Raw genomic sequence first — 26,416 nt, 5'->3', positions numbered from 1 at the left:
GGAAAAATGGCTTATGCTTGCACATATGCAGAGCTTACTGCATCCATACTCCAAAAATATACTGGTAAATGAATTGGCTCCCAACAAAATTAACCCTAGTGTGTGCATGTGTGTGTGTCAGCATGTGGTAAGGACAGGGTTGCCTACCTTTAACATTCTCTTCCCGGGAGAAGCCCGAATAAGAGATGCAGCAGGGGGCCGGCGGGGGCGGGGCTTGACGATTCATGTCATTAAGCCCCGCCCCCTCGCGGTAAAATTGCCGCGATTGGGCACAATTTACATAGGGGGCGAGGCCAAATGCTGTGATTCATGCAGAATCACAGCTTAAGCCCCGCCCCCTTCACGGAGACCCGCGATTGCCGCGGGTATTCTCCTAATTCTGCCCACTTCACTAGGAAGTGGGCAGAATGCGGGAGAAATGCCTACCCTTCCGGGGGTGCGGGGGGTCACCCGAAAAATCGGGAGCCTCCCGCGAAAACCGGGAGGGTAGGCATGTATGGGTAAGGAACATAGGGCCTGATTCAGACCCAGTTGCTAGATGCGTACGCAAATTGACGTCATGGGATGCGATCGCTCACCAAGGCATAAGCACACCCACTTTGGCTGTGCGAGTGATCGCTCTGCGTATGCAGACACCGCTTAGCGTATGTAGAGATGCCCACTGGCACACGTCATCTCCAGGAAGTGTATGAAAACAATGGTACATCGAGGACCATCGGATGCAAACGCAGTGCTTGTGGTAGCCTTACCCTACTGCAAGCTCTGCAAGCATTTCAGTGTAAAGAAAAGCCAAGTGACGTGTACTATGATGCTGCCTGTTAATTATGCACGCCTCTGAAACGGCGTTGAAACACTCAGGCACACCTGCTTTTGCATCGCCAACCCCCCGTTTTTACTGGACTGCCCCTGTTACCACCCACAAACAAATGGCTTCTCCTGTCACTTATTACACTGGGCTGTCTTTGCAGGGCGAGCAAGCGGTATGTGATCGCAGTGAGTAGTACGTGCAGAACGAAGCATGCGCGTACGCAGAACATCAGTCCGCTTGCGAGCGCACGCATATAGCAAATGGGTCTGGATCAGGCCCATAGATTGTAAGCTTCACTGGGGCAGGGACTGATGTGAATGGGCAAATATTCTCTCTGTAAAAAAAGCGCTGCGGAATATGTGTGCGCTATATAAATAACTGGTAATGGTAATAATAATAATAATGTGACTGCTTTTGTATGGGGAACATACTGTATGTCCCTGCCCTATACTAAGTGCAAAAGATACTCCTCATAACAGGCATACTGGTCTGCTCGACTTGCAATTGTGCGACCACATCTTCACTGAACTTTGCCAATGTGGGAACACCGCTTCAGTCACAACCACGATTATGGTCCCTCATTTTCTGAGCATGCGTACTGCAAAATATGCACTAGCGCACATAGGGGGGTTCTGAGTACCCAGAAACCCCCGTAAGAGACTGGAGAGCAGGCACCATCTTTTTAAGCCCCGCCCCCTTGCGGCAAAATGCAACGATTCGTGAGTTGATTGGGAGGAGGCGGAGCCAATATGATGTGATTCCATTAGAATTACATAATTTGGCTCTGCCCCTTCTGAGTGACCTGCGAATCACGACATTTTGTTGCTAGGGGGAGGGGCCTAATAACATGATTCCAGCCTGCCAGGTCCCATCCTCATCACAGATCTACAACCTGTAGCTGCTGCGAGGTAAGTGTGTGTGTAATGTGACATACAGTAGGTGTGTGCGTGTGTAAGGTATGTGTGACATATGTACAGTATGTGTGTGTATAACTGTGTGTGTGTATATATATATATATATATGTGTGTGTATATCTATGTGTGTGGATGTATTATATATGTGTGTGTATATTTTATATTTGTTCGTGTGTGGAAACCCCACTGTAAAAATCCTGCGTTTGCCCCTGATACTCTCCACAATGAAGTCATATATCCAACCCTGCATCAGCCCCATTGGGGTAGATTCAGTTAGGAGCGCTGCCCGATTCAATTGGCTGCTGGGAAACCCCTAAACTCCAGCACTTTGCGCTGAATAAAAGGTTAGCAGATGTTAACCCATGGTTTACTGCACAGAGAAAATGACAATTAATTTAATAGCTCTGCCCGTGAAAGTTGGCACTATTATCCACACGGCAAAGCCAGCGCCTAATTGAGTTCCCCCCATTGTGTCCATTAGATAGGACAGAACTGTAGCCTATACAAATGGTAAGTACAATGTACATCACGTGAGACAATCTTTTTTGCACAGGATGCCCTGACGGAGGTTAATGTAGTACTGTCTGAAGAGACACTGGGAGCAACATTATCTGTAAAGAAGTGAGTGTTTAACTAATCCTCTTCCTTCCATTATAACCACCATCAATATTACACTCCCTGAACACTGCATACACTTATATAAAATTGCTTTCAGGTTGTGATTTCGGAGATGCCCTCATGTTGCGCTACACACATTATAATGAGGTCAGTAAGCCTGGTAGTCGGCTTCTTCCTTCTAATTCAAAGGAAATAAAAACCATAGTAACGCCTCTCATTTTCTCCTGGCAGATCCCAGACACAAGTAATAACTCTGTAATAACATCTGCACATCTAGTTTATGCGCCCAAACATTCATATTAAACACCACAGAACTGTTACCCTTCAGTGTCATATCCCCATTTCTCAAGCACTAAGTGTCGTACACCTGAAGTTTACTGTCAGTTGACTCTTGTTGTATTGTCCTAGTTTCTCGCTCGTCTTGGCTCACTCTGATGTGGGACCCGTGAAGGTGAGTGTGTCATTCTCTTACCAGTACCCATTTCAGACAGTCATTTGTTCCCATCATTTCAAATAAGGAACATATAGGGGGCAATTCAGCTGTTTGTGATTTGTGGTCGTAATGTGCGACTACAACGAATATGGGCACGATTCATAGATGCTTGGTAAAGTTACAGCTAAAATATGAAAAAACCGCAGGAGTTGTCTTGTGTTATGCGAGGAGAAGCATAGGAGGGGAGGACAGGGACGTGCAAGCATATACTGAATACAGTGAAGGTGTAATTGCAAGGTAGAAGTAGCATCTGCAGAAACGTCTGTCAAGAGGAATATGTGTTGTGAATGCTTCACCAGTGGAGCAAAGATCCATGCTGATGATAATCATCAGCACGGACCTTTACAGTGTTAAAAATGGAATGCAGGGCCAGGGATCCCCATGTCATACAGTAGGTGTTTGCTATGGTGCTGAATACCATAATTGAATCAGGCCTACTAAAAAATTGTAGCCCCTCCCACTACAAAAGTCCAGCCCAGTGCTGCAGCTTCTCTCGTATTCCCTGGCTGGTGGGTATTGGGCTAATAAATCATAAAACTTAAAAGCCAAATGTTTTATATGTGGCTCTATTGGTCCCAACAAGCCCAATAAACTGTACCTCACACCTGTCCTGATTTTAGAGGGACAGGCTCTGACCCGCTGTCACTATAACATCTACATTGTCCGATCACTGGGCAGTTGGGGAAATATAGCAGAGCAGCAGTGAATGGGTTCTGTGCTCACCTGCTACATGATTAAAGAAAGGGGATAGGCATGCTCCGCCAAGATTTGGGCACACCATCTCAGCGACATGCTCCTACTTTGCCCTGTTATGCCCACCTTCAATATTCAAAGGCATTCTGGTGCTTGCAGAACTACTGCCATATAGTGAAACAGTTTATTACACATCTAATTCCAAAGGGATCCTCTTCTTTCTTCTTCCTAGTAATCCAAAGGAAAGGAAACAAAAAAAACATAGTAATGCCACTGATCTGTTCCTTGCAGATCCCTGACACAAGTGTGAATAGAGGGCCCTGTACCCCTCTATACAATTACAATACCTGTATAACACAATTCACAGAGAATTACGTTATTAAATCTATCGATCCTCCGGGGGGGTATTAGGCGAGAGTTCCCCAAATTTGGGAGTCTCCTGGACATCCCTGGAGAGTAGGCAAGTATGACTTGTATCCTTCATCTATATCTTTGTGTAGCTGAGCATATGCAGTCCTCAGTTTATGCCCAGCCCTCGGTGCCAATATCTAATAGCAAAAATAATACAGGTTGAGTCTCCCATATCCAGATATTCCGAAATACGGAATATTCCGAAATACAGAAATCATTACTGATGTCAGTGGGGCGGACTCAGATGGTAGGCGTTCCCATGGGAACGCCTCCGTCTGGCCGCCACGCCCCTGGCACGCCCACCAAAGGGGGCGTGCTGTCAGTCACCATCGACAGCACGCCCCCTTTGGTGCGAGACCCCGAGCGTCGTATTTCTCGTCGCTCGCCGGGTCTCGCGCATGCGCACGACGGAGCTCCCTCCGTCGTGCGCATGCGCAGTCTAACATCGACCTCCTAGCGAGCGAACTTTGCTCGCGAGCGGGTCTGAATGACCCCCTTAGGCCCTATGTGTGTGTAGCTGAGAGCTGTACTTTATGTCATCTATTTTCAACTAATGGTACTGGGCAAAAAGCATTTATGCTCACACATTTCACCTTTGTGTTTTTGCTAGGTGGATTCCATACAGAAAACTCTGAGTTTTGGCCTAAAGATCGCACTACCAGTCCTGAATGGTATTATTTTTATTAATTACGCTTAGGGGATTGCTGTGATTTATGGGTAATGACCTTTGCCGTCTCTTATTAATCTGCCTACAGAGCGATTTAAGACAATGTTCCATTTGCCGACCAATGTTCTCCGTCTCCAGGACCCTGTGGTTCGAGTGCTGAAGGTGACATTTTCTTTTCTCCACATTTTGTCTATGTAGCTATTCCTAAAACTGGGCTTGATTCTGAGTCGGATGTAGAAGTGCACGCAAGAGCAACTATTGGCTGTCGCCCGTCTGCGACTTTATGCAAATGCCGTTACATACTCCTTCCCTTCCCCAATTTTAGCATCTGTGCACACTGTAGTACCAATGAGCGTGTCCTTATACACCACAGTCAGTCGCATCATTGAAACTTGCACCAGCTCAATGGCAGGTGCAGTTTCTCAGTCTCACTATGACCTCTTATGTCTGTGGCTGTGTTTCTGATGAACACAGCCCCTTGGAGTTCTCCATCTGTGTATGGTATTCTATGTAAGTGGCTAAGCGTCGCTGTACACAACCACTTTCAGCAGCATGCCTACAAAACTCCCATAATATGCAACATGTCTGTCTTCTTAGCCACTCCCTATTACCCCCCAATCACTTTCCAGGAACGCTCCTCACATTTCAGCTATCGTGCGTGTTTAATTTGAACAAAATCAGTACGCATGCACGGAACAACTCAGAAACATGCGCAGATGAAAAAAAATTGCTCTACTCCGTCCGACATCGGCACTGCATCCGTCTCACAATCGGGGCCTGATTGGTAAGGATCGCAGCAGCGATTACGCAAGCAGTCTCACTGCGAAAATATGCTAATGATTGCAATCGCAATGCAGTCACAGCCTAACATAAGGATGCCCACTTTACCTTACACAATCTGTTATACTTAGCAAGTCTGCAAAACAATCGGCAACATCGAGTACAATCGGAGCTTCACGCACACTTGTACAAGGTCTGACCTTACTCAGGAATTGCTAACCTCATCGCACGCAGTGAAAGCCCAAGCTGGAGTCCCGATCGCAGTGGTACGAATACGCATGTGCAGAATGCAACAATCGGCCGATTGCGTGCATAAACGCAGTTGCGATCGGTAATGAATCAGGCCCTCAGTCCCTTAATTGCAGTTAGCTCACTTTCTGGTATTTGTGGTCTTACATAATGTTAAATCCGATAAACAACTACATCTCCCAGAAGTCCATGCATAGGTCATGTGGTGATTTTGGACAAATCAATGAGCAGTAAAGGCTGGTCTCCTCAGAAACAGGCAGCTGTTGTCACTGGTGGCTAAGTATATAAGAGGGAACCTGACCAAGTGCAGTCATTTGCATGCTTTACCTTCCCCAGTACTAGTGTTTCTAGTCTATAGGGAACTTTGAGCTGGGAGGGTAAGTTTGTATTTTATTCTTTATTGCACTCATTGTCATATGTTTGATGATACATATATATGGTTTGACATACACTAGTACTGTGTGCAAATATGTATTGCTGGTTTTTGGGATATTTGTGATTAATATTTGATTTGTGGTGGGTTAGTATAATTGTACAAATACAATGTAACATTTCTTGTACCATTACGTCAATTTATCAAAATGTTATCTTGATGCTAAAGGCAAGTCCTGTATCACCACTTATTGCAGTGATGCATGATGTCTTTGCTGTGCAATGTGTCAAAATGGTTGTGGGAGAGGTGTTGTGCAAACTTGCCCCTTCTGTGATCTGTTGACCAGTATTGCATTAGTTTAGTGCTGATGGGATGTGGCTCCATGTGTCCTATCCTGTTGCACCTGTGAAAAACTAAATACCAGCAAAAAAGTTTTATTCTTTTTCTGGACATCATCAAAGAGGCAGCAACTGTTGCAGGACTTCAGGTAGGCATAATCTCCTCCTTAGGTCTGGGGAAAAGCTATGCTTTTTGTTGGTTCATGGTGTCATTTCATCACTACCGACCTCTTTGGCAAGGTATGTTTGGCACCTCTGGAGAAATCTGATTTACACTGAATGCATTTTGTTACAAGATGCAAAAAAAATGATACATCTGTCCATTATACAATGCAACTGTGGTGTCATTGGAGCTGAAATACCTGTTTATGTAGTGTTTGTAATATTGGGAGTACTTTGGTGCTGAGAAACTATTTAAAGATATAAAAAAATATCTAACAAAGCATAGTATATTATGAACCTGGGTAGTGCAAACAGGAGAGCCCTAAAAGTAAAAAGTATATACAGAAATTGCCCTTAAACTGCAAATTGTTGTATAAATTGAAGTGATGAATGGTTTGTGGGGGTGGCTTTTTTTTTTTTTTTTTCTAACTAAAAAAAAAAAGCCTGGGTTTGCTTAAGGCCCCCATACATCAGCAATCGTGCAATTTGCAATCGATTTGAAAAAAGTGTTTTGTGGGGTTTTTTTTTATACACAATCGATTGCGAATTGCACAATTGCTGCAATCACTGATGTATGGGCCTTTAAGGTGGCCATACATCAGAGACCGGATTTTGCGATCCGGAAGTGCTGACTTTTCCGGGTGGAAACGCCGACCTCCCACCATCCATGTTCTGCGATCTGTCGCCGGATCAGACATTTTCCATGTTAAATGTCGGCGATTTGATGATCGCGATCATTTTTTGATTGCGATCGTCAAATCGGGAAAATTGAACATGTTGGATTTCTGCGATGCCGGGTTGCTGATGGATAGGCCCCTTAAGTTGTAGCAGCTTCAAGACCTTAATGTGCAGACTGGGTTATAAAGAACAGCTGACTTGCAAAAGAGTTCAGTGTAACTGATGTATTAGTTTTTTTTACCTGTAGTGGAGGCTCACTACACTGGACTGCACAATTAAATATAAGTTTACAATGTCACAACTGTTGAGGAGCTCAGATGTGGAGAACATACTGCAATTGCACAGGGCTGTGCGTGGTAACCTAATCTCTGCACACTTTCCTCTTGATCACATGGTACATTGGTTTTAGTGAAAACACACTTGTAGCTGGTTTTTGAATGAAACCATCTTTGTAAAAACTATTCATCACCCCATTATATCACTTATGATGTGCCTGATCTTCTTCACTGCTGATGGATTTGTCTGCTTCTTCCCAGTCTGCCTATTTTTCAATCTAAAATTCTGTCCTTTACAACATGCAGATACAACAGACTCCACGTTTTAAATGTTACACCTGTTTAGTGATGCTTTACAGCATCATTAATCAGATCTATCCAACTTTGCAAGCAACACAAGCAGGAGCCATACTTTGTCTTCTGTGGCAATGGTGTTGAGCTTATATTTAACAAGCTCCATTCATTATGGCCATCTGAAGCTGTTCTACATGGTGGAAGTCCAGCTGGAGTCTATTCTTTGGATTCCTATTTTGTGGCCCAATGGTAGTTCATACGTGGCCGGTAACGGGCTATTTTCTGAGTGCCTGGCTCTTCATAAGTAGCTTTGAAAAACTTTTGGTTTTTTTTGGATAAATAGGGGTTTGGTATGTTTTTTTTTTATTTTTTTATTTTTTTTATTTATATATTATATTTCCCCCATGTGATTTAATTAGAGCTGTAGGTGGGGTGTAAAGGATTGCCACCGAGTGCCCAGGCTGGAGATGTAAAGTGACTGTGGCACCTGACTATAGTGGACTGGTGTTACAGCCTTCAAGGATACATCACTCTTGCTAGCAATCTGCATCCATAGAACAAGTTCAGTCCTCCACTGCCAGCACTTTAATGAAAATGGGAGGGAAAAAAATTGTTTGAAGAAGTGTTACCATGTTACATTATGGAGGCATGTAATTGTGCAGTATGTAACACATGACTGCTCCAGATTGTCAAAATGCTGAGCAAAGTCCAGCTGCCAGCATTATTGCCATCATATGTTAAGATACAGGGTGGGATACACTATCAATAATGCAGTCAAATCCCTGAAAATGCAGTTTTCAGTGGTTTGACCACCTTTCTCGTATGCACCAAGCTTTGGAAAGCTAAGCTTTCTGCAGATAGGATCTGATGAGTAACCGCCTATGGGCTTCTTTCTGCAAAGTGCTGTGAGAGGGATCTCTCCCAGCACCCCTGGCAGCGAGGGTCATTCTGCACATGTGCAGAGGGACGTCTGGGTCATAAACCCAGAAGTCCCTCTTGCAAAGGACAGCTCTTATCAATAGAGCTGTCCTTTGCGATTATCTTCATGCACACTGGCGTTAACGCATGTGGTGGTTGGCTGGATGCACTACATGCAAATTGCAATCCTTGTTGCATCCCGCCCACAATCGTTACAACTCAGGTCACTGATTCATACAACAGTCAGTTGCTAAATGGCTGTCCCAGTTTACATACTCTACCAGCAACTGTATCCTGACCTGAACATTCTCTTTTTCTCTAGGGATACTTAGTAATTGTAACAGATCTACAGGTGTCTCCACCCTCCCCAAGATTTGAAGAATGAAAAAGTGCTTTATAACCAGATTCACTTTTCACTGATCAGCACTAATGTGATCACATCTGGAACACAACATTGAAAATTCTTTATTTACTAAATCAAAATGTCTAAGAAATTGCAATACTGTATAAATAATAATGACCATTCTGAGGTCCCTGTATTTCAGCCTCACTGCCACAATGAGTCTGTCCACCCTGACGCTGAATTCAAATTGAAAAAGACTAAATGGGTCCACTTACAAACCAGAGTTAGGAGACAGAGTGAAAAGTGATAAGGTTACAGCCAATCAGCTCGAAACTGTCATCTCACAGGCTGTGTGAAAAATGACAGTTGGGAGCTGATTGGCTGGCACCTTATCACTTATCACTTTTCACTCTCTCCTAACACTGCTTAGTAAATAGACCTCCAAGGGAACTCTGCACTCACTGCCACTGCAGCCAGGGAAAGCTAGTACCTAGGGCTGGTCAGTGTTAATTTAGACAAGGATTTTAGATTTAGGAGGGTTATTTATCAAAGCTGGGAGGGAGAAAATTGTGAAAGTACTATCCAATCAGCTTCCAATTTACATTTTGCAGGCTGTTTAAAAAAAAAAAAAAAAAGCTGATTGGTTAGTAATTTATTTTGTACAATTTTATCTCTCTCCCAGCTTTGATAAGTACCCCACTAATAGTCTTGGTTGCTAATTTAAAATTGTAGTTGGTTTAAAGTCACATTTTGGTCTAACTTACCATAGTACTCCTCCCATATATCATACATACTGCTTTACCATAGTACTTCTCCCATATATCATATTGTATTTAACATTGAGCATAGATTTTGTCATAATTTTCATTATTAAAGCATATATATTACAATTTAGTCAACTATTACTTCTAGTCAAAATTTCCGTTGACCAAATTTACACAGGGGCAGGTAAGGGAAGATATACACATGGAACACAACTGATACAATGGACTCTGGAGTGAGGCTCAGACTGCATAGCTAGTGCCTAATGTCACATCAGGCAATGAGTAGGATAGTTTTGCCAGCATTCTGCATAGCTCCACTGTTTACAATAACATCAATGAGGCTACTGCAGACCTTATCTGCCTATCAGGGGTCAGCTGCACAGGGCTAGAGTAACAATGGGATGGATAGAGCTACAGTTCCAGGCCTCCACATAAAAGTAGGCCTATCATTGTGAAAGCATAATGATGACCAGCTGCCCACACAATTGGCCAAAAATCATAAGCATTAAAATTGTATTTCTAATTTTCTCAAAATTATTACATTTTTCACTTTGTATGCATACCTCGTACCTGTCCCAATTTCAGCTGGGACAGTCCTGCTTTTCAGAGGCTTTCGCACCTGCGGGACAGAGGTTGGGGGGACACTCTGGCACCATTGCTCTGCTTGTGTGGCATTCAATTCAGTGTTGGACTGCCCCCAGCTTCTCCCATTAGCTGCTGGACTGCTTGGCTCTCCCCCAGTGTGATGAAAAACCAGGGGTGTGACATGTGGTCTTTCCTCCCAAAAATGTCATCTTCCATGAGGTCATGCACCCATTTTGAGCGTGTGCCCCAAATAGGGAATCTAAAATGTTGGGAGGGATGATGATGTAGAGGTTGTACTCGCGCATATGGCTCTGGCCACACCCACACAGCACTGATCACAGCTCCTCCCCTTCTCAGTATAGGCCCTTAAACATTTTCAGGCCCATGTGGCCCTTAATATGGTCCTGAAGCTGCACTATAAGTGACCACATGTCCAGTAGAGCTGATGAGGGATAAGATTATCTTACAAAAAAGAATAAAAATCTACTGTTGTGTTATTCAAACATGAGGTGTCCAGAGACTTACCCTTTCAGCATCATTTAATGTAATACTTATTTAGTGTTTCCACTGTATTCCCAAGGTAGTTACTGTCCTTTACACCCTCTGTATGTACTGTACCTTACAATGCTTACTTTACCAGATGTATAAAACTTAAGGTTGGTCATATCTGTCCCAGTTTCTCAATGAAACATTATGGCAGTGATGTGATGAAACACTAAAGTGATAGACTAAAATTTCCAACTCTTTTCTATTGGTGATTTGTTACTATGTTTACATTGCATCGTGTTGTACCTATACAAAAAAAATCAATAAACAAAATTGAAACCAGAGAGCATTCCATGTGTGTCTGTGTTCTTGGGTGGAGGAATGGGTCATGTTGTCTCAATCTCATTTGTACTGACACTACCTTTACCCCCATAGATTAATATAAACCTGATTACCTCCATACCCAGGTGGCCCAGTGGGGTCATGGAAAATATGGTTTTATACCACAACTAAACCTCCTTTCTGTTCTGCTGATGGGAACACAACCTCTGGTGGTCCATATGAAGACCATCTAAATGTGACTCAAATGAATCCAGGATAAGCATGTCCTTGTGAGTCCCTGTAGGGAAGTGCTATACACTGGGGATTTAGAAGTGGCATCTGGGAGACTGTTGCTCTGGGAATTGGCTGCCAGCTCAAAGTAGGTGCTACTATACCCTGGAACAGGAATCCTGGAAGTTTGCATGGGACTGAGGGGAGAAGAGGTTGAATCCCTCCACTTTTCCCTGGCGGAGAAAAAAACATTAGTGACTTTTTTTTTTTTTTTGAGGGGGGATCATGGGTGCACAACCCAGACTTCATCACGTGTAAGTGATTAAACCAGGACTGCTACTAAAGGGACAGGGGTATGGATTATCTATATCAGTGTTGGCTAACCTTGACACTCCAGCTGTTATGGAACTACATAACCCAGCATGCACTGCTACAGTTTTGCTATTAGGGCATGCTAAAACTGGCAGAGCATCAGTGTCGGACTGGGGCCTGAAGGGCCCATCAGGGGATTGCAAAAGTAGGGGCCCGCTGAAGTGGTGTAACTATCTGTCAAAGTGGGTGTACCCAGTGAACAGAGGCCCTGATTCAGAGACTCCTGGCTGCTCGCATTGCTGTGGGTGACCACCCACAGCTATAGCGAGCGGCCAAAAAGATGGTCGCGATGGTCAAGACCATCAGACTTGCGACGAGACCCTTGTGGTAGGGTCTCATTGCCGCAAGCCCTGGAGTGCTTTAGTCTCTATCAGAGCCAGGCTTGGCCGTCGCTATCCGGGTCTCGCGCATGCGCACGACGGAGCCGGCTCCCTCGTGCGCATGCGCACTGGGCCAACATCGACCCACTTGCGAGCGCTCAGCGCTCGCGAGCGGGTCTGAATCAGGCCCAGAGGCCTGGCAATAATGTGTTAATAGATAAAGGAGAAGTTAACTAGCGATATACCTCCAAAAAAACAGTGAAAGGGTTGTCCTTATTAATAAATAGACCCCACAGAGTGACATTAAAAAAATAATGTGTTTATAGATATGCCAATCCAGCTTTCAACTTTATGAGGATGATATAAATTGAACTACTGAAAATAACTACTGGGACTGAGTATTAATCTCGTTTTGAATATGTATTATTTTAGGATTATTTTTAGTTTAAATGTGTTTAACCATGGAGTTAATGAGGGCTATGGGGTCGATTCAGACCGGAACGCTATGCTGCGCTCTCTCGCAGCCGTCAGAGGCCGGGCATGCAAATTCCGTGATCGCACTGTCTGGCTTAAGGACGCCCTCTGTTTTAGAGAGTGACGGCAGAGTGAATGCACGCCGGTATAAAGACACCCACTTTTCTTTCTTAGCACACGTCATCTCCAGGAAGTGTATGATTAATCAGTAACATCAAGAGCCATCGGAGCTGCTCGCAGCGCTTGAGGTCTACCCTACCCCACCGCAAGCACTGCGATCACTGCAGGCTGACATACAACCAGGTGACGTCTACAATGATGGCCCCATGCTAATTATGGACGCCCAATAAACTCCGGTTTGACGCCCAGACACGCCTGCGTTCGCGCCACCGCTCCCCTGTTCACAAGCACCTTCCCCTGTTACCACCCACAAACGGCGCTGTCACTCAAAGTAGCGCTCAGTCTGTGTACAACGAGCGCATGATTCACGAATGCAATGACTGGCTTGCGCACGCGCACTGTGACACATATGCATGCGCAGATGGGCGACAATCGCCCATAGCGAGCATCGCGGCTTAGTGTCCGGGTCTGAATCGTGCCCTATATTCCATAAGAGACTTTTTTCAAGCAATTACAGGAATGAACAGAAACAACAAAGTGCAAATACACAGGGAAGAAATCCACAAGGATGTAGGCACAGATAGATGGCACAAGTAAAGCCGCCTACCACAATCATGCCATCAGACTTCTCCACATTCAGTAACACAGATTAGAATAAAGATGATTAATTTCACACACATTCTCAACTGTTATGCTGGGTACAAACTAGACTATTTGCTGTCCGATCCGGACAGTGTGTACCTGCTATGTCGCTGATGAGTGCTCCTGCGCATTGTCAGCGACATTGCCCGTTGTACCTGCATGCAGGTCCGACAGGCCATATCGTCAGTGGGGGCTATGCTGCCGAATGCAGTATGGCCCCCGTCACGCCGTCGCTGCCAGCATTGGCAAGCGTGTATGCACTTGCCAATGCCGGCACCTCCACCGGGTCCCGCCACAAACGACATTGTGCTAGGTACACATCATTTAGTGTGTACCCAGCTTTACATTATTGCCCTAGCAGGAAAATTTCTATTCTATCCAGGCTGCCCAAGCCAGGGGCAGCCGTATCCATGTCTGTCTTTTGCCACAGTTTTTCTGGCACTGTATGCAAATGGCACTATAAAGCCCTTCCCTGGTGGACATACATGTGCAAGGACTGAGGTGCCCACTTTCAGGGTCCATAAACGCTGAAATATCTTGCGTCTTTAGATGCACCATTGTCGCACCATTGAACTTGCACCAGAACCATGGCAGATGCTGATTATCATTCTGAATTTAGCCTACTATGTGACTGTTTCTGTATCAATGAATGCAACCACTATCAGCGGCACGCCTGCAACACTCCCATAACACACAAACTCCACATGCTTCTATTTAGCCACCCACATCTTACCTCCCAGTCACAATCCAGGAATGCCCCACACATTTCTGCTACCGTGTATCTAAATTCATACTGTGGCTCTGTACAAGAAAAATCAGGACACATTTGTGGTGCAGCTCAGGTGCATGTTCAAACTAAATGAATTTCTCCACCATCTGATATTGCCATTATATATGACTCAGAATCAGGCCCATAGTGTGGTATAGTACCGTGGGTTCAGGATGGCCATCTCCAAGTGCTGGATGTACAGTACTAAAGTGCAAAATGCAGTAAACCCTGAAAATGCCATTTTCGGGGGTTTTAGCACATTTTCCATATGTACAAAGCTCTGGAATGCATCATCCCGGTAGGTAACGCCATCTTCAGGTGGCGTTATTCAATAGAAGCCTATAGGCTTCTTATTGGGACGCCCCCTGATAGAGATCCAATCAGACCCCTCCCATCTCCCCCCGCGACCTTCTGCGCATGCACAGAAGGACGACAGAGGGGCTTTTGGATGTTAAACCCAGAAATCCCTTTATCCCAGGGGCATCGCAAAGGACAGCTTTAATGGGGAGAGCTGTCCTTTGCGATATTCTAAGTACATACCACTGTACCCAACCGTGGTATGTACCTGATGAGAGGCGGGATGTACCGCATTGCGGATGCGCTGCTTAGTACATCCCGCTCTAACTATATAGAAGGTATGTGCCATTGGGAAGTGGCAGCTGTCAAGTCTGACTGACAACCTAAGCAGGGGGCCCCAGGTCTGCCAGCAGAAATTGTGAGGACCAGTACACATTACACTGGCAGGGCCCCCTGCTATTTGCTCGCCAACTCCCTGGCCCAGACCTAGTCACTCTACTGCACATGCAACCGACCCCCATCCAAAAAAGCTATTTAATAAAATGTACTCACATATGTCTGTATACACATACAGTATATATATTATATCAAACAAAAGATACATTTGCACAAACCAATGCCAATATATATAACCTTCCAGCACTGTTTCCACTGTAAAGTGCCACATATATATATATATATATATATATATACACACACATATATACAGTTTAGAATAAAATGGAGAAGGGGCAACTCCATAGTGCAATGAACGATTGTATTCAATCGTAAAGGTATCACTAAAACAACGCAATGTTATACAGGTTGAGTCTCTCATATCCAAAATGCTTGGGATCAAGGGTATTTTGGATATCGGAATATTCCGTATTTTGGAATATTTGTATACCATATTGAAATGTCTTAGGAATAGGGCACAAATCTAAAACACAGAAAGCATTTATGATTCATATACACCTTATACACACAGGGTCTCATTCAGACCCGCTCGCATGCGCTGAGAGCTTGCAAGCGGGTCAATGTTGAGGCCATGCGCACGTGTAGCAGCCGCACTGCGCGTGCGCAAGCCCCGGAGCGAGAGAGAAATTCTCTCGCTCTGGGGCTCACTACAAAAGGGGCAGCTGTCGATGGTGATCGACAGCTCGCACCGTTTTGTAGGCGAGGTGGGGGGGTGGCTGGCCAAACGGAGGCGTTCCCGAAGGAACGCCTGCCATTTGGGGGCGGCCCCACTGACATCACTCGTGAGGTCAGTGGTGAGCTTCCGGCTCTATTAGAGCCGAAAGCTCACTGGGGCTTGCGGCAGACGAGACCCTACCACAAGGGTCTCGTCGCAAGCTCAGATGGTTGCGATGGATCAAACTGGTCACTCGCTAAAGCTGTGGGTGGTCACCCACAGCTTAGCGAGCGGCCAGGAGGCCGGATTTTAAATGTGAAGCGGCCGCCCTCATTCAGAGCGCTCACATTTTGCGAGCGGCTCTGAAAGAGGTCCACAGCCTGAAAGCCATTTTATACAATATTTTCAATAATTTGTGGTTCAAACAAAGTTTGTGTACATACATGAAATTAATTTGTTTCATATACACATTATACACACAGCCTATAGGTAATTTTATACTATATTTTTAATAATTTTGTACCTTAAACAAAGTTTGTGTACATTGAACCATCAAAAAGCAAAGGTTTCATTATCTCAGTCATGCCAAAATATTCCGTATATCAGAATATTTGGATATGGGAGACTCAACCTGTACTAAAGTTCTGCTTGTACCTTTACAATAACTGTGGGCTGGTTACCATGTGATATTGTAACATATTCCACCAGGCAAACACTGACCACTGTCCAAGGAACCTCCCGGGCTCACACACCCCGCCGTGTGCCGTATTATTCACCTTGATAAAAGGGGTGACACGTCGCTGCTATCCCATATAATGGATTAAATAGATTTTACTCCCGGAGTGCTGCTGTTCCTTCACCCATGAGATATAGATATATATATATATTCTATATAATGAATTTAAACACACACACAATGATATGATAAGTAGGGTTCACTTTTTAGAGTGAAATGACATGTTTTATGGATTGAAATCTCACCTCTTCCCAGTTAACAGAGCAGCATTTCTAATCTCCTTCAACATCAGCAGCTCCCTATTGTCTGGCGGGGGCAGAGCTTAGTCTCTGCACGAGGAAGTGGACAGTGAGAGAGGGAAAGGGAAAGTGCTCTTGTGCACTGCACAGCACGGGGCTGCTGTTACCTGCACTCACCAGTCACCATCAGCCAAAGGAGTCACAGTAAGGGACTGACTGTCATGCTCTGACAGTGAGTGACACAGGTCCAGACCATGCATAGGACCACTCCTCCACCCCCGATCGTGGCCCGCTAAGCCCCGCCCCCTCGTGGAAAGGGGCGTGGCCACAACACCCCGAGGCCCTCCGGGGAATTACCCGATTCCCCGGCAGCCCAGTCCAAGCCTGCAGAGCATGCTGGGATATATAGTTCCACAACAGCTGGAGTGTCAAGGTTAGCCAACACTGATCTATATCATGCTTGTAGTATTCTGTATAGAAGGGGCAGAAATAACTTAAGAGGTAGTAGATGTTACACTGTACTTATCAATGTGGGTGTTGCCTGTAACACAAAGCGCTGCGTATCTGTTGCATACTGTTCCTTCTGTTAGGAAGAAGTTAATTCACCACAATCAACAAAGAGGCCTATAAAGTAAGTTGCTTCAAAGACAAGTAAAACAGTGTTTGGTGCCTTACATACAGTACAAATACATTATCTCAGTGATGGATAATGACACACGATCTAGGCTGCCTGCCTAGACAAACAATATACTCCATGTACATTTGGAGGGTTATTGCAGACTGACAAAGTAGTTTTTCCTTCTTGAGTCATCAGTGTTACTGCTGTTACACCAGATTTGTTCACTGCTGCACATATGTGCTCAGCATAATGGCAAGTTATTTAAAGAAGCAATACTTTGCTCAGGAAGACCACTCTTTTAGCCATTGTGTGTAGATATGGGTTCCTAAAATGCTGAAATAAGGTTGTCTTTGCATAACAGACAATTAAGCAGCAATAGGGGGAAATGGAGTAAACTGGGGTCATCACAGGCCTCTACCATGTGGAAGACCACAATTGGTATATAGGGCTCTATTTATTAACATTATTTTTACTAAAATAAAGTGAAAAGGTGTTTTCACACCCTTTTCACATTATTTTAGTTTCACCTGTAGTTATTACAGGGCAATTGGACTAGAATTAGTAAAATTCCACTCCAACCCCTAGGTATCACTTATTTTTAGTAAAGCAGATCGCATTTCCCATAATTGTAATGGGAAATGTGATCCGACCATAGTTACTAAAAATAGTAAAAAAATACTGGGGGAAGCGCTGTGATAATAACGCCACCTGGAGGTGGCGTTATCCAGGGTCTCCCCCGGTTACCAGGCTCCCACTCTGCTCTAACTGGGAGAGCAGAGGCGGGAGCTGGTACCAGTAATCAGCTATGTGGTCTAAACAGACCGCAAGCTGATTGCTGTAAAAGAAGAAAAAAAAAATTGAAACTTTTTTTTTTTTTTAACTTACCTGAATCCAGGGACCGGTGATCGGGCCTCCGGTGATGGCTCCTCTCCGGTCAGCTGGTCTCCCACAGTGCACTGCTGCCCGGTCATCAGGTGATCGGGCCCCAGTGCAGTATAGGAGATCACCTGATCGGGAAGCCCGGAGAAGATCACCGGAGGCCAGGAGGATGCAGGTAAGTGTAATGAAGGGAGGGGGGGTTGCGGGGTCCACGATCGTGGGGGGTGGGGCTTAGCATCAGTGGGGGGTAGCAGCGATGGTGGGTTGGCGCATGCGTGGGCTCTTAGTCGTGGTATTGTTTCCGAAAATACTGCGACTAGAGTGCGGATGGGATCCGCAGGGACAGAGCTTTATCGCAAGCTCTGTCCCTGCAAGGGATTTATAGTAAATCCCTGTGATATTGCCTGAATTCACAATGCGAATTCACTCGGTAATATCACACTACAATCCGCTTTCAATATGCAGATTGTAGTAAATAGAGCCCATAGAGTACAGAAATAGGAGTCAACTCATGACATGGGCCTGTGTTTATGCAAATGTGACGATTTTTATAGGAAGTACAAAGTCTGCACCTTCTACTGGGATTGTCCCTGGGAGCAGGAAGGGCATTACTTGCTAAATGTGCTGAGAATTTTGTCCACATGCAATTATATATTATGATTAAGATATTTACACGAGATGAAGTCTTTGTTAAAAAAACAAAAACTGTTGCTGGTGGCCAGAGCCTGTCCTCTGTAAAAGGACAGTCCTACAGGTGATCAGGAGGAGCTGGGTATCGGGAGTCACCCAAATCTTCCAATGGGATGGCTTCTGTACTATCCTAGGGGCCTATTCATCAACACTAAAAGTTTTTAAGGACATTTTCTTTAAATGTTATTTTAGTATTCATGAAGCCACTTGGCACAGGAGATATCAGATATCTCCTTGCTAAGCTCCCCTGCGTTAATTTCCACACTCCCCATACATTAGTATGGGGATATGGAAATTATGGTATTCATCAAATTCCGAAAGTGATGTATTTTTGGAATTTGATGGAGTTACTATTCACCACTGTGAGGTGGCGAATAGCAGGACAGACTTACCTGCTTCCAGCTGTGCGGGTCCCCCAGAGTCTTCCTCTGGCTCTCTGGTCCGTCCTCTGGCTTCGTCTGCAATGCTGACAATGTGCTCTACCAGCAGAACACACAATAATATTTTTTTTTTTTTCTAAACTGCACTGTGTGCTGCTGGGAGACCACATGACAAACCAGCGGGGGGAGGTGAGCAGAGGGGGGGGGGTTGGGGGGCACACACAAACTTAGAGCAGCTGTAGGTAGTGCGGCGCATGCACTGGGTTTACGATTGTAACAGCGCATGCGCAGCACTGATTCCAGCTGCAGTAAGTTAGTGTAGAGAGGGGAAACTATCTATTTCCTGAATAGCAGTCATCGCAAAAATTACAGCTTTTCGGAATAGATAGCTATAGGGAGGAGGAATGATTAATTCCATTGTTAATTAGAACTCCATGTGAGTTCTAAACCTAATTACCTCCCTCGATATTTTAGGTATGATGAATAGGCCCCCTGGTGTTCATTCTATAGGTTTGCTTGTCACTACACTTAAATGTACACAAATATCCATTTAAATACGAGGCCGAAGTTGGCTTCTTATTCGGCCAGCTTCTTATTAATTTCTTATTCACTTCTTATTCATTTTCCAGCTTCTTATTCAGAGAATGTTATATTAAAACATTTAAATAAAGTTAGATCACTAAACTAACACAATGTAAACAAAGAATTGTCCCTTACAGTTTTCAGTTATTTTCCTGGCACAAAAGATTTGGGCATAAATAGGACAGTAAAGTGGGCACAGGCACCACACTTTGTCATTTTAAATAAGAAGCTGTAGTTGTGCAGGGGTTAACTAGCTTCGGTCATCAAATGTTACACTAGAAACCCAGAAGGTGGTCTAGTACATATGACCCCCTTGCCATTTGCCTTGACAACCAGGATTTGGGCATGAATAGGGCAGTAAAGCGGGCACAGGCACCACATTTTGTCTTTTTGAATAAGAAGCTGTAGTTGTGCAAGGGTTAACTAGCTTCGGTCATCAAATGTTACACTTGTACCAGACCACCCTCTGGGTTTCAAGTGTAACATTTGAGGACCAAAGCTATTTAACCCCTGCAGAACTACAGCTTCTTATTCAAAATTATATAATCTGATGCCTGTGCCCGCTTTACTGCCCTATTCATGCCAAAATCCTTGTTGGTCAAGGCAAGTGGGTCATATGTACCAGACCACCCTCTGTGGGTTTCAAGTGTAACAATTGATAACAGAAGCTAGTTAACCCCTGCACAACTACAGCTTCTTAGTCAAAATGACAATGTGGTGCCTGTGCCAGTTTTACTGCCCTATTCATGCCAAACAGGGGCACCGAGGGGGGGGAGCGGGTACAGATTACCGGGGCCCGGCGGGGGCTCGGGTCCGTCGCCGCTCCCCCTCCCTCACACACAGCAGCCCAGCACACAGCGTGTGCTGAGCTGCAGTGGAGACTGCTCAGCAGCCACAGCAGTCTCCTAAGCCTGTGGGGTGGGGGGGGGGTGATCACACTGATCGTGTCCCCCCTGACTTTGAGCAGGGCTGTGGGGGCCCAGAGCGCCCCCCTCCCCAGCGTGCAATTTTTCCCTTTTCGGGAAGGGGGCATGGCTACGCCTTCCGCGATTAGGCCACGCCCCCTATTACCCAGGCCCGCCGCGGCTCTGGGCGGGCCTGATGCCAAAATCCTTGTTGGTCAAGGGAAATGGCAAGTGGGTCACATGAAACCCAGAGGGTGGTTTGGTACATGTGACCCACTTGCCATTTCCCTTGACCAACAAGGATTTTGGCATGAATAGAGCAGTAAAGCGGGCACAGGCACCAGATTATCTTCTTTTGAATAAGAAGCTGTAGTTGTGCAGGGGTTAACTAGCTACGGTCATCAAATGTTACACTTTGATTCCACAGAGGGTGGTCACATGCATATAACCCACTTGTCATTTGCTTTGACCAAGAAGGTTTTGGCCATGAATAGGGTAGTAAAGTGGGCAGAGGCACCAGATTTTGTCATTTTGAATAAGTAGCTGTAGTTGTGAAAGAGGTAAATATCCTTGGTCAACAAATTTGACACTTAGAAACCACAGAGGGGGTCAGGTACACATGACCTACTTGCCATTTGCCTTGGCCAACAAGGATTTTGGCATAATTAATTTGGGCAATGGACAAATGGTCGGGATCTCGGTACCTGCACATAAACACAAAACAGCCACCTACACGGCTTCACTATAGTGACTTATTTCTTTAGTGTGTACCACACACACTGGCGTCATAAGGGGGGTGCAGGCCGCACAGGGTGACCCCATCCGAAGGGGGGGGACACCAAAATAGCAGAGCTGCTCTGCTATTTTGGTGTCACCCCCGTCGGATGGTGTCACCGTGACGTCAGGACACAGAAGCAGGGAGACTGTGGGCTGCAGCTGCAGGGGCGTTGGGAAAGCCCACTGTGTGCCGAGAATGGGAGGCGGTAACGGACCCAAGATCGGCTCACATAAGGGGTGTGGCTTAATGGGTGAGGTCACTCCCCTTCATGCAAAGTCATGCCCCTTCTGGGAGCGCACATCTACGGTGTGCAGGACGACTCAGAGCGTCTGCACCAGGTGACACCAAGGTGGGTGATGCCTGACCACACACCAACCTGACTACTCATACATACATACATACATCAGCACCCTGCCAACAGCAATACAGGCTGGATGTAGTGCACTCCATATCACCATACTACCCCTATGCTCCCCAACAATGCATCTACACCAATAATGCAATAATTGTTACAGGACAATGGAATAATGCAGTTACAAAGCATTACAGTAATCACAAACCAGTACCTTACTACAGCTTACCTTTTAATGGAGGTCTGATTGTAGTAGCTGAGATGACGAGGTAACAAGGTTACAAACCATAATACATTCTTATCAAATCAGAACAACTGTACTACAGGGCTTAATCATCTTCTGCTGCCTCAGGCCTAGTGCCTGCCTTCTAGGGGATAAATGACACTCTGTAGGGCCTATTGCCCACCTAATAATGGGTTAATAATGTGGATCCCAAATTAACCCTTTAGTGCCTAATGCCCCTTATACCTTGTGGGACTAGTGCCCTCTCTGTCTTAGGCTTATTGTCCGCCTAACAAACGCCGTCCCTGCTGATTAGGGCTTAACGCCCACAGTGGCCGCGGGCCTCATGCCTGACAATTAAAATAGCGTGCAATTGAATGAAAATTCAATGCAATTAGATTTACCAGTCTAGTAGTCTTTGGCTGAGCTAAGCCTAGTTCATCTACAATTACTATGTGTTCTTCACCCGAGGTGGGCCGACTCCCACGATCTCAGTGCTTCCTGTAGTCTTCACCTTGAGCTGGCAAACTCCCACTGCCACAGCAGTTTTCACCCAGGTAGCGATGACCAAGGTCCAGGGGCATAACTATGGTGTTTGGCGCCCAGGGCAAGATGAGAAGTTGGCACCTCGCTTATTTGTGACCTGGGCCTATTGTAGCCTTAAGAGCATGGGGCTAATGCCCACCTATTTGTGCCACAGGCTTAAGGCCCAATGACCCCCTACATGCCTACTGCCTAACAACCTGGTGGTCTAGTGAGGGGTTAATGATGGCAAGGCCTCAAAGTCTGCCTGTCTGGTGGGAGAGGCTGCAGTGAGGAGCTTCATTCGCTTTTACTTCCCAACTATTGCAGTACTCTCCGGTCCTCAGCCGCATTCTTCTGTTGCTGGCCCATTCTGGCCAGTAGCAGCGCTGCCAGAGCTCTTCTCTGTTGAGCCCGGTGTCTCCTGGCGTCTTCTGCAGCCGCTGAAGATCTTCTCTTTTGAGCCTGGTGTCTTCTGGACTCTTCCACGGCCGCTGGAGCTCTTCACCCATTTCTGCCAAATTGACTCTTCCTCCCAGAGATATATCTGACATTAGGCGCCACGGGCGTTGCCAGCCATGACGCGGCTTACGATTGGCTCACTGGCCGATTTTCTATTGGCTACCGATGCACACCATGATTGGCTCAGATTGTCAAAATTGTCACCACTGTGATTGGCTCCAATTCAAATTGTCACCCCTCTTTAATGGCCGGCGGTACATGAGCTGCACTCAGCTAGCAGCCAGCGCCACATGTCAGCTGCTGCTTGTTGTTGACACTGTCCCAGCACCGAACACTTGTGTCCTGCTTGGGATACATCTCACCGGACTGCAGGACTAAGGTGCTGGGTCAAGCACTTGGTCACAGCACTGGCAGTGGCGTAACTAGGGTATATGGAGCCCAGGACAATGTGCATGCACCAAAAAATGGGCGTGGCCACTTAAAAATGGGACGTGTCAACATGACACACACCCCTATCGCATCACTCTGAACATTCCTTTCCATTCCATATGCACCTTAATGCAGTGCCCCTTATACAGTACCCCCAGTAGTGATCCCCCTTATGCAGCCCCCAGTAGTTCCTCTTATACAGGCCCCCAGTAGTGATCCCCCCCCCCCCCTATCCAGTGCCCCTTCAGTGCCCTCTGCACTGATCCTCCCTATTCAGTGCCCCCAGTAGCGGTCCCCCAAGTAGTAGTCCTCCCCATGCAGTGCCCTCAAGTAGTGGTCCCCCGATGCAGTGCCCAAGTAGTAGTCTCCTCCCCAGTAGTGCCCCAGTAATGGTCCCTCCCCGATGCAGTGCCCCCAGTAGTAGTCCCCCCAGTAGAGCCCCCCCCCCGCACAGCAAAGAACTGTGCATTCTAAGAAATCACAAATCCCCAAGGAAAGTATACCCCAATAGTAGTTACCTCCCTCCGTTAGTAGTAGTCCCTAGTAGAGGTCACCTTCCCCAACCCCCCCGATGCAGTGCCCCTTTAGAGACACAAGTACATAAAAAAAAAAACACTTGCCTGAATCCTCGCTCCTGCTTCTGCTCACGCTGCTGTCCACACAACCACAGTCCTCCCAGGCTGGCGCACTCTACATAACCCACTACAGGAGCTGGAAGGCAGAGCTCATTAGTGAGCTCCAGCCCAGCTCTTGCAGTGGGCGCAGCAGCAGACAGTCTGTATGACTCTCATTGGCTGCTGTAAATGCACTGACTGCTCTATGGGCTAGCCTAAGCCCGCCTCCCACCCTTCGCCTGGCGCTATTAGGTAAGCGCTCAGGGGTAGAGAAGAGGTGTGACTGTGCAGCACAGGACAGTGCTGGGCGCAGGGAAGCCTAGCGCCGGTCCTGAGTAAATGTGTAGTGCTGAACACTCAGGAGCTCATTCAGAGCTGCTCATGAGCGCACAGCCCGATGTTTGCGCATGCACCGCGGCAGGCGTATGCGTGAGCCCCGCAGAGCGACTGAAGGTCAGTCACTACGGGGATCGCAACAAGACAGGGCGGCTGTCGATGTTTGACAGCTCGACCCGTTTTGTAGGGGGAGTGGGCGGACAAACGCAGGCGTTCCCTTAGGAACGTCTGGCGTTTGTAGGAGGGGTTACTGTCATCACTAGTGATGTCAGTAGTGGACTTCCTTCTCTATTAGAGCAGGAAGTCCACTCTGGCTTGCAGCAGCTAGACCCTACCATAGGGTCTTGTCGCCAGCCCGATGGTCACGATAATCGCGACTGTCTCCAGCCCGCTCGCACAAGCTGTGGGTGGTCACAGCTTTGAGCGGCCGGAGATAAAAAAACAAACAAAAAACTCCCACATGCGCCAGCAGCGACTGACTCTGAATGAGCTCCTCACTGTGGTCGGCACTACACTGGCTAACTAGGACGGGCCAGTACCGTGGCCTGCAGTTCTGGGGGCGTCGCCGGCTGCAGTGGCACTACCCTAGTTACACTGAGCCCTGGACATCGCCCTGGCCATCAGCTCCCCCCTCTGCCAGGTCTGTCAGTTGGTGCCCCACACACAGGGGCACCGAGGGGGGGGGGAGCAGGTACAGATTGCCCGGGGGCCCTGAGGGGCCCTGCGCCATCCCCCCTCCGTCACAGCAGCCCAGCACACAGCGTGTGCTGAGCTGCAGTGGGAGACTGCAGTGTCCAATGCCTGTGGGGGGAGCGATCACACTGATTGCACCCCCCTGGCTTTGAGCAGGGCTGAGGGGGCTCAGAGCGCCCCCTCTCCAGCGGCGCTGCAAAGTTTTTTTTTTGTTTTTTTTTTTTTCGGGAAGGGGATGTGGCAACACCTCCCGTGATTAGATCACGCTCCCTGTTACTCAGGCCTGCCATGGCTCTTGGCGGTCCTGCCCACACGCACCCCCTTACGCCACTGCCAGTGTGCCAGCTTTCCGAGAGATTCCAGAAATGTGCTGAATAGTTTGGGGCTGGTTAATGTGATGGCAGGAAGACACCACGCTAAGGACCTCATTCAGACCCGCTCACAAGCGCTATGTACTGGCAAGCAGGTCGATGGTGGGGCACTGCGCATGCGTAAGACCCATAGCGAGTGAGCAATTCACTCGCTCCGGGGCTCGCTACAAACAGGGCGGCTGTCGATGTTGATCGACAGCTCGCCCCATTTTGTAGGCGGGGAGGGGGGGTGGCTGTTTCAAATGGAGGTGTTCCTAAAGGAACGCCTGCCGTTTGTGGGCAGCCCTACTGACATCACTCGTGATGTCAGTAGTGAGCATCCTGCTCTTTGAGCAGGAAGCTCACTGGGGTTTGCGCAGACAAGACCCGATCACAAGGGTCTAATCGCGACCATCACCTGGCCGCTCGCAAAAGCTGTGGGTGGTCACCCACAGCTTAGTGAGCGACCAGGAGGTCGGGTTAAAAAAAAAAAAGCGGCCGCCCTGATTCAGAGCAAGCACCTTTGAATGATGTCCTAAGTGTCTCCCTGCTATAGTGTTACCCCCTTTCTCCCTATAACCAGCCTAGGGCTGGTTATCGGAATAAAAGGTGAACCCCACACAGATTGTTTCCTGTATTCCAATACCAGACCATGCTCAGAGGTTTGGGGCTTTTTACTAATTTAGGGAAATACCCCAATTGTCAAATCTGTTGACCAAGGCTATTTAGCCCTTGTAAAACTACAGGTAATTATTCAAAATTAAGAAATCTGGTGCCTGTGCCTGCATTACTGCCCTGTTTATGCCCAAATCCTTATTGTGCCAGGAAAATAACAATTAAACTGTAAGGGACACAATTCTTTGTTTGCATAGTGTTAGTTTAGTGATCTAACTTTAGTTAAATGTTTTAATATAACATTTTCTGAATAAGAAGCCAACTTCAGCCTCGTCCTTAAATAGCAAATATTAAATCTACCCCATAATAAAAACCATGCCTTTAACTTTTTGTTTTAGATGAAGCTGGATCAAGTTGTATTATAGGGGAAAAATGTAATGTAGTGAGAGCTGATGCTACATTGTTAGTAGGCTGGCCTAATGTAGGAGAACCCCATTTTCACTGAC

The 26,416-nt window shown here is 46.5% G+C and overlaps 2 protein-coding genes across 2 annotated transcripts in view; both read left to right on the top strand.

Annotated features, from left to right (window-relative positions):
- The window catches only part of LOC148534277 (bactericidal permeability-increasing protein-like), a 45,248-nt gene extending 34,061 nt beyond the window's left edge, over window positions 1-11,187 (top strand). The window contains exons 12-16 of the mRNA XM_088467080.1: window positions 2,276-2,343; window positions 2,749-2,791; window positions 4,548-4,608; window positions 4,693-4,766; window positions 8,994-11,187. Of these exons, the coding sequence (XP_088323206.1) occupies window positions 2,276-2,343; window positions 2,749-2,791; window positions 4,548-4,608; window positions 4,693-4,766; window positions 8,994-9,056 (309 nt within the window). The 3' untranslated portion in view covers window positions 9,057-11,187. The remainder of the gene's footprint in view (window positions 1-2,275; window positions 2,344-2,748; window positions 2,792-4,547; window positions 4,609-4,692; window positions 4,767-8,993) is intronic.
- The window catches only part of COX4I2 (cytochrome c oxidase subunit 4I2), a 53,008-nt gene continuing 32,520 nt past the window's right edge, over window positions 5,929-26,416 (top strand). The window contains exon 1 of the mRNA XM_088467082.1: window positions 5,929-6,010. The gene's annotated coding sequence lies outside the window, so the exon portion shown is untranslated. The remainder of the gene's footprint in view (window positions 6,011-26,416) is intronic.

Source organism: Taudactylus pleione, unplaced genomic scaffold, assembly GCF_031769625.1.
Source record: "Taudactylus pleione unplaced genomic scaffold, aTauple2 ptg000069l, whole genome shotgun sequence".
Classification (NCBI taxonomy): Eukaryota; Metazoa; Chordata; class Amphibia; order Anura; family Myobatrachidae; genus Taudactylus; species Taudactylus pleione.
The sequence above is the reverse complement of the archived record's forward strand: the minus strand, read 5'-3'. Positions and strand labels throughout refer to the sequence as shown.